Source organism: Cebus imitator, unplaced genomic scaffold, assembly GCF_001604975.1.
Source record: "Cebus imitator isolate Cc_AM_T3 unplaced genomic scaffold, Cebus_imitator-1.0 Scaffold281, whole genome shotgun sequence".
Classification (NCBI taxonomy): Eukaryota; Metazoa; Chordata; class Mammalia; order Primates; family Cebidae; genus Cebus; species Cebus imitator.
The window spans coordinates 2,584,673-2,593,613 of NW_016107596.1; the positions used below are offsets into that span (position 1 = coordinate 2,584,673).

Below are 8,941 nucleotides of genomic sequence, written 5' to 3' on the forward strand. Positions count from 1 at the left end.
AACTCCTGGCCTCAAGTGACCTGCCCACCTCAGCCTCCTGAAATGCTGAGATTACAGGCATGAGCCACTGTGCCCAGCCAATTTGCTTCCTTTACTCAATCAAAGTCGAATATCCTTGCAGGTCAGTATTTACAGATACACTTTTCTCTTTGTAACTAGCCACTTTTACATCTTCATTATTGTTAATCTAAATGAAAAAAGTAGAGTTAGGACCTGTTCTTTCCTCTAATAAGGCCAGGTTTAGAACAAAGAAAAGTATTAATTCACCAAGCACAGTGGGTCACGCCTGAAATCCCAGCACTTTGGGAGCCTCAGCCGGGTTTGAGGTCAGGCCTTCAAGACCCTGGCCAACATGGTGAAACCCCATCTCTACTAAAAATACAAAAATTAGCTGGGCGTGGTGGCGCACGCCTATAATCCCAGCTGAGGCAGGAGAATCCCTTGAACCTGGGAGGCGGAGGTTGCAGCGAGCTGAGATCACGCCACGGTACTCCAGCCTGGACAGTGCAAGACTACATCTCAAAAAAAAAAAAGGTATTAATTCATTATAAGCAAATTATCTCACATTAATGTTTCCATGAGTAGTTTTTTCAATTGTGGAACATAATTCGTGTTTATGTTTTGGCATCAATGAGATACTTCTGGTAATTTGAGTCAGGTGATAAGAATGATATTTACAAGTCTAACACCGATACTGCCTCTTCTCAAAATAGCAACACTAAGGCAATACCAATTCTGATTTAACTTTTGTTTAATCTGTATTTTCAACTAAAGGAAAATGACTACAGACACCAAAACTATAGACTGCTTGGTAGAAGCTTTAAAGGCTGGCCAGTTCCACTATCAATAGGTGGCTGGAGACCCTATCTGCACCTGCTAAGCTGTTCATCTGTCCTCCCCTGACCCCTACACAGGAGGAGGGAGGTTTCAAGAGATTCCATCATTTCATTCCTGCCTCTACAGAATTATTCCTCAGAGTAGTGAAACTATTAGAGCTTTAGGATAGAATATTACACAGCTGTTAAACATTTTTCAAAGTATAGTTGATGAATGGGAAAATTTCACAAGTGGAAAAGACACTTAAAACTATTTAATTTCCCAATTTCTTTTTTTAATACAAACACACGCATACAACCTATGTTTCTTTGATTTTATGACAAGTGTTTGGAAGACAAGCACTTTGCAATTGTTCCTTGCAATTTTATTATCCCTTGCAATTTTCCAAGGGACAATAATATTACATTTATAATGTTTCATAAAACACATTCAAATTTCAAAAATGTTAAGACGGAAGAACAACTAATTAGAATGCAGGAAATTGTGGTTGGACAGGAGCTATTCTCAGCAATTGTCCTCACCAGGAACCCGGCTGAAAAAGAACAGGAGTGAAAGAGGTACAGATGAGTTATTATCCAGCATAATACTCACTTCTACCTGCCTAAGCTTGGGTTCCTAACTGACCCATTATTTCTACGGATTCCAGGGTTAGTCTCTCCTGTGGGTTGCCCTGCGTATCTCTTGAATATTTATTACCTTAATAATTAATTAATTACTCTTTAACACAAGTAAAGAGATGTGGTCTGGATAGCAAAGAACAGTCTACTCTCCCAATATGACTGTATTTCATACTCATATTGGCTGACGTGTGCAACTTACAAACTATTCATGATCTAACGCTTATGAGTTAAATAATCTGTAAATACACAGATCAACAAGGAAAAAGTTAACAGTAATTTGCTCCAAGCAGAATAACTACCCATGCTTTCTCCCATTGTTTTGCTTTTCTCTATTTTCCAGTGCTTCCAGAAAACCTTAGGTATAAGCATCCAAGCTCTCTTACAATAAGCCAGGTCTGGCACCCTATCATCTTGGCCAGATACAGTCCTTCCACAGGCTTTTTTTTTTTTTTTTTATGTAATAGAGACAGAGTCTCACTATGGTGCCTAGGCTGATCTTGAACTCGTAGGCTCAAGCAATCTCTTGCCTCAGGCTCCCAAAGTATTGGGACTACAGCTGTGAGCCATGGCACCCAGCTCTCTATAGGTTGTTCTTCCCTTCACAAGATAAAACACTCAGCAGGACACATCGAGAACTTGCCAACTGCTGTGCTTTTAGTAAATGCAACTCAGTACTGATGTCCAACTAGGTACAGTTGCCAGTCACCACCATTCACCTCATTTGGGTGCCACATTATTTATTTACATCAAAACAGTATATCCATATACTCCACCCAGCCTAGGAGTCTCTGGTGTTGACCAGTATTTCCTAGTCTTCCTCTCCTTTACAGGCAGCTTAGCCCTCCCCCAGCCAGCATTTCCTCAGGCTCATTATCTTCCGGTCTTGAGTCACACCTCACCAAGCCAAATGACACCTGCAAGACTGTATTTATCACCCTATGCTATCACTTCTAGTTCAGTTTGTTGTGCAGGGTGCCCTACAGACCTTTAAATGCAGATCTGAGACCCTGTTAATTTTGTTTTGAGACAGGGTCTCACTCTGTCACCCAGGCTGCTGCATGATCATGGCTCACTGCAGCCTCAACCTCTCAGGCTCAAACAATTCTCCTGCCTCAGCCTCTTGAGTAGTTGGGAACTTAGGCACGTGCCATCATATCCAGCTTTTTTTTTTTTTTTTTTTTTTTGTAGAGACAGGGTTTCGCCATATTGCCAGGCTGCTCTCCAACTCCTGGCTTCAAGTGATCCGCCCGCCTTGGTGTCCCAAAGTACTGGGATTACAAGCATGAGCCACTGGCTAATTACAGGTCTGAGCCACCAGCTAATTTTTAGTAGAGACGGGGTTTCACCATGTTGGCCAGGCTGGTCTCAAACTTCTGCCCTCAAGCTGTCAACCCATCTTGGCCTTTCAAAGTGCTGGGATTACAGATGTGATCCTGTAAATACAAAAAATTGGCTGGACGTGGTGGCGGGAATTTCTAATCCCAGCTAGTTCAGGAGGCTGAAGCAAGAGAATCATCTGAACGCTGGAAATGGAGGCTGCAGTAAGCCAAGATCATGCCATTGCACTCCAGCCTGGGACACTATGTCTCTAAAAAAAAAAAAATTAGCTGGGTTTGGTGGCTGGCACCTGTAATCCCATCTACTCGGGAGGCTGAGCCAGGAGAATCACTTGAACCCAGGAAGCGGCGGTTGCAATGAGCTGAGATTGCACCACTGCCCTCAAGCCTAGCAAGATTCCAACTCAAAAAAAAAAAATTTTTTTTAATTAGCCAGGCATGGTGGTGTGCACCTGCAGTCCCAGCTACTTAGGAGGCTGAGGTGGGAGGATCATTTGAGCCCTGGAGGTTGAGGCTGCAGTAAGCTATGACTGTGCCACTGAATTCCAGCATGAGCAGCAAAGACATTATCTCTGGGGAAAAAAAATTCTAAAATACTAGAACTCTTACGCTGCCAAAGCACTGTGCTCAAAAAATATTGGAGGGAAAAATATTAACAGAGGCCAGGCACAGTGGCTCACACCTGTAATCCCAGCACTTTCAAAAGCCAAGGCAAGGGGATCAGTTGAGGTCAGGAGTTCGAGACTAGTCAAGTGAACATGGTGAAACCCCACCTCTACTAAAAATATAAAAATTAGCCAGGCAAGGTGCCACACACCTGCAGTCCCAGGTAGGAGGGGAGGTAGGAGAATCATTTGAGCCCAGGAGGCCGAGGCTGCAGTGAGCCAAGATCACACCACTGTACTCCAGCCGGGGGTAACAGAGCGAGACTCTGTCACCAAAAACAAAAAGAAAAGAAAAGGAAAAATATATTTGCCAGGCTCTGTGGCTCACACCTATAATCCCAGCACTTTGGGAGGCCGAGGCGGGTGCATCACAAGGTGAAGAGATCAAGACCATCCTGGTCAACATGGTGAAACCCCGTCTTTACTAAAAATACAAAAAATTAGCTGGGCATGGAGGAGTGTGCCTGTAATCCTAGCTACTCAGGAGGCTGAGGCAGGAGAATTGCCTGAAACCAGGAGGCGGAGGTTGCGGTGAGCCGAGATTGTGCCATCGCACTCCAGCCTGGCAAAAAAAAAAAAAAGAAAAGAAAAGAAAAGAAATATGACAGCTGTTAAGCACTTACTTATCAAGTGTTTACTATATACCATACGTTTTACAAAAACACTACTTATCACAACAGCCTTGTGATAGATGTATTATTGTTACTCTTTCATAAATAAGAAGACTTTTTGTTAGGGTTCTGACTGTTTTCATTACTCATCAGAAGTTATATAGCCAGAACACAAAACTGTTCAATTTCTAAGACCATATATGCTCTTTCAACTGTGACATGTGGAAATACATAATTATCCCAGCGCTTCCAGCCATCATAGGTGAGGTAAGATTTATGAAGTAAACAATTATCCCTCTGTAGACAGGCCATCTTAGACAAAAAGACTTTGAAGCAATGTACTTATATATCTTACAATCTGGAAGCCACCTCCAGAGAGTTTCATAATGTAGAAAAAGTGATCCTTTTGCCAGGTAACTGAATATCAAATCTTTATCAGCTCTGAACATGGATTTTAGGCGGCGGAGGACACAGAAAGACTAGCAAGCTTCCTTGTGTTCTACTAGCAATCTTATTTTTCTCTGTTAAATAATCAATCAAACATTTCTTGAGCACAGGCTTTGGAGTCAGTCAGACCTGGGTTGGAAATTCAGCTCTGCCACTTACTAGCTCTGTGATCTCAGGCAAGTTATTTATCCTCTCCATGCCCCGCATCTATAACATGGGTGTAGCAATACTTCCTTAAGAGGTTGTTGTAATATAGATGAAGGACCTAGCACAGTGACTTAAAGGCCACAAATCGCAATAAAATGGAAGTGATGATAATCTGCTTTGGAGATGTGTAGGCTATATCTCCTACCCTTGAGAAAATACCTTTGAAGAGACAGAAATTAAGAGTGTAGGCCGGGCGTGGTGGCTCACGCCTGTAATCCCAGCACTTTGGGAGGCCGAGGCGGGTGGATCACGAGGTCAAGAGATCGAGACCATCCTGGTCAACATGGTGAAACCCCGTCTCTACNAAAATACTAACAGAGTATTAGCCATGATCTTTGGTTGAATGAGAAATTATGCATTTTTAAATATTTTTTCAAATATTCTGCAATGGACACATTAAAAAATAAAGAAAGAAAACCAGGCTGGGCATAATGGCTCATGCCTATAATCCCAGCACTTTGGGAGGGTGAAGCAGCCAGATCACCTTGAGGTTAAGAGTTCGAGACCAGCCTGGCCAACGTGGTGAAACCCCATCTCTACAAATACAAAAATTAGGCGGGTGTGGTGGCACATGCCTGTAATACCAGCTATTTGAAAGGCTGAGGCAGGAGAATATTTGGACATGGGAGGCGGAGGTTGCAATGAGCTGAGATTGCCCTACTGCATTCCAGGCTGGACAAATGAGTAAGACTCCCTCTCAAAAAATAAATTAAGAAAACCTAAAGCTTGTTGCTTCCCAAGAAGGAAAGAAAACAAATGTTTTGACATCGATATCATTAGCCACAAAAAGTCACAAAGTGGCCTGGTGCAGTTTGCTCACGCCTGTAATCTCAGCACTTTGGGAGGCTGAGGCGCGCGGATCACAAGTTTAGGAGTTCGAGACCAGCCTGGCCAAGATGCTGAAATCCCGTCTCTACTAAAAATACAAAAATTAGCCAGGCACAGTGGCGAGCGCCTGTAGTCCCAGTTCCTCAGGAGGCTGAGGCAGGAGAATTGCTTGAACCCGGGAGGCAAAGGTTGCAGTGAGCCAAGATCACACCATTGCACTATATATAGCCTAGGTGACAGAGCAAGACTACATCTCAAAAGTCACAAAGTACTTCTCCCCCAACTTCCATAGTAAAGCTAAACAGTAAGAAATAGTTTGTAAAGCATTTAACCAATGGTATCTAGATAGTCTGGATGAGAGCAAGCACTCTGCATTTTTAGGGATTCTAAATTCTTTAGTTCTAAAATTAGATAAACCCTTATTGTCAGGCTTCAACAACTAAAAGAAAAACTAAAACTATAAGCAGACTAAAGAGAGGCTTGTTACCTTGTGCTGTTCTGGGACAGGCGTGGTGCACTTGTAAGAGTAATCCAAGCCCATTTCCCCAAACGCTACAGCCTTGGGGTGTCTTAAGGCTTGCAAAAGATTTCTTTCTTGACTCTCACTGTAGTAACGTGCAAAATGAGGGTGACAGCCAAAGGCCCCCCACACCAGATCCTCTTTTAATAGCTCCTCCCATAGGCAATCTGTCAAGGTGCGAGGGTCACAGAAGTCAGAGATACAACCCTGAAATTCCTTTGGGAAGGAGCTGCTGTAAATTTTTCTGAACTTTTTAAAGGTCCCTTGGAAAGACAACTTGGAATAGAGCATGTCCAAGTGACAATGGGTGTCAATGAAGCCCTCCTCTAGGCTTGGCTCGCAGTGGCTCTTTGGCAGGGAGCTGGATGAATGTCCTCCACAAGGACGCGGTGGCGTCTCCTCTTGGAATGTTCTTTTCTCCTTCACCTCTCTTTCTTCTAAGATTCTGGAAAAGCGAAATGAACGAGAATTCTGGGACCGGCCTTCCTCTGAGGCCACCATGTCTCTGGAGGTGTTTTGGGCACTCCCTGAAGAGTTGGGGGAATAATCACTCAGGTGGCTCCAGCTGCTCCTCCCAACCTGGGCTGCATCGTTGCTGCCACTCCCTGTGGAGGGGTAGCTGGAAGGCCTGGGGCTGCTGGTCCAATAGCTGGCGTAGTCACACCAAGGACTACTGTACAAATGAGGCGGGTACATGACGTAGTCAGTGGTGAAGGAAGAAGGCTCTGGAACGGCTGAGGGTTTCAGTAAGACAGGTTCCTCCTGAGAGAATCTGACCGTGGAGATCTCCTCAACATCAGACCAGTCACTTCCAGAAGAGGGTTGCTCCATCACCACCTCTCTATCTTTATGCTGCACAAAAGAAGGCACACAACAGTGGGTTAGCCTTTCTATGTGAAGATGGCCTCTCAGGCTATCATCAGCTGAACATAAACCCTGGCTTGTTCTGGCCATGGTGACAGCTTTGCACTGGCTCATTAGCTCACCCTGTCACCTGGTTTCCTTACAATTTCCAGAAATGTCCAGAACTGAGCCAGGTTACTGCTGTGAACAGCTGTATTGGGTTCAGAGAATAGGCCTATAACCGTGGCCTCATCAGGCCCTCCTAAAGGCGGTGCTTTACCTGTATCTCTTTCTTACTGACCCCTCTTGAGAAAAATTGCTCTCTAGAACACACTACAGATTGGAGATTTTAGAGAAAAGCAGTGCCCAGCTTTGCCTAACACTGTCCTCGATATATTCAAAATGTGAAACTACAACAGTTGTGACAGTTTTATTCTTTTTCAGACGGGGTCTTGCTCTGTCGCCCAGGCTGGAATGCAGTGGTGAGATCTCAGCTCACTGCAGCCTTTAACTACTGGGGTCAGGTGATCCTCTTGCCTCAGCCATCCAGGTAGCTGGGACTACAGGCACACACCACCACACCTGGCTAATTTCTTGTACGTAGAGGGTCTCCCTATATTGCCCAGGATGGTCTCAAACTCCTAGACTCAAGCAATCCTCCTGCCTTGGTCTCCCAAAGTGCTAAAATTACAGGCATGAGCCATGGCACCTGGCCACTGGGTTCCCAAATTATTCGACCCTTCTCCCAGTTGAGAGTGGGGTCTGGCCAGGCACACTGGCTCATGCCTGTAATCCCAGCACTTTGGGAGGCTAAGGCGGGCAGATCACCTGAGGTCAGGAGTTCAAGACCAGCCTGGCCAACATGGTGAAACCCTGTCTCTACTAAAATACAAAAATTAGATGGGCATGATGGCAGGTGCCTGTAATCCCAGCTACTCGGGAGGCTGACAAGGGAGACTTGCTTGAACCCAGGAGACTGTGGTTGCAGTGGGCCAAGATCACACCACTGCACTCCAGCCTGGGTGGCTGAGAGAGACTGTCTCAGAAAAAAAAAAAAAAAGGCGGGGGGTGGGTGGGGAAGACTTCTGCCAAGACGGCCAAATAGGAACAGCTCTAGAGCACAGTTCCCAGCAACAGTGACACAGAATGCGAGTGATCTCCACGTTTCCAACGGAGGTATCAGGTTCATTTCAATGGGACTGGTTGGACAGTGGGTATAGCCCAAGGGCAAACTGAGGCAGGGTGGGACGTAGCCTCACCCAGAAGTGCAAGGAGCCGGACGACTCCCTCTCCCACCCAAGGGAGGCCATCAGGGACTTTTTCAGACACTCTGGCGCTCAGGCTCAGGTACTGCACTTTTCCCATGGTCTTAACAGCCCACAGACCAGGAAATTCCCACCAGTGCCAACACCACCAACACCGCGGTTTCCAGCACAAAACTGGGCCACTGTTCCAGCCAGCACTGCGAGTTTCCAGCACAAAACTGGGCAGCCATTTTAGACAGCACCTAGAATGCCTGAGAGACAGAACCACCCATTCCCCTGAAGTAAAAGGAGCTGAAGGCAGGGAACCAAGTGATCTGGCTTGGCGGGTCCCACCCCAACAAAGACCAGCAAACTGAAACCCACCGGCTTGAGATTTTCACAGCCAGCACAGCAGTTTGAGCTTGACCTGGGACAGTCGAGCTCCGTGGGGGGATGGGCGCCCACCATTACCAAGGCAGTTCTAACTTTGCCTGGTAAACAAAATTGCAAGGAAGTTTACACAGCAGCTGGGTGGAGCCCACGGCAACTCAGCAAGGCGCTGCAGGCAGACTTGTGACTAGACTCCCTCCTAGCTGTGCAGGGCATCTCTGAAAAAAAGGCAGCAGCCCCTCAGGGACTTATAAATAAAGCCCCACCTTCCCGGGACAGAGCACCTGGGAAAAGGAATGGTTGTGAGTTCCACTTCAGAAGACAAACATTCCTGCCCAACAGCTCTGAAGGGAGCAATGGAGCTCCCAGCACAGCACTTGAGCTCTGATAAG

The 8,941-nt window shown here is 45.7% G+C and overlaps 1 protein-coding gene across 2 annotated transcripts in view; it reads right to left on the reverse strand.

The window, feature by feature from the left end:
* Positions 1 to 8,941, reverse strand: part of TATDN2 (TatD DNase domain containing 2) — a 42,150-nt gene that overhangs the window by 6,009 nt on the left and 27,200 nt on the right. For both annotated transcript variants that reach the window (XR_005195887.1, XM_017501489.2), the window contains exon 4: positions 6,040 to 6,924. Coding sequence is in view for 1 of the 2 variants with exons in the window: in XM_017501489.2 (XP_017356978.1) it covers positions 6,040 to 6,924 (885 nt within the window). In the remaining variant the exon portion in view is untranslated. The remainder of the gene's footprint in view (positions 1 to 6,039; positions 6,925 to 8,941) is intronic.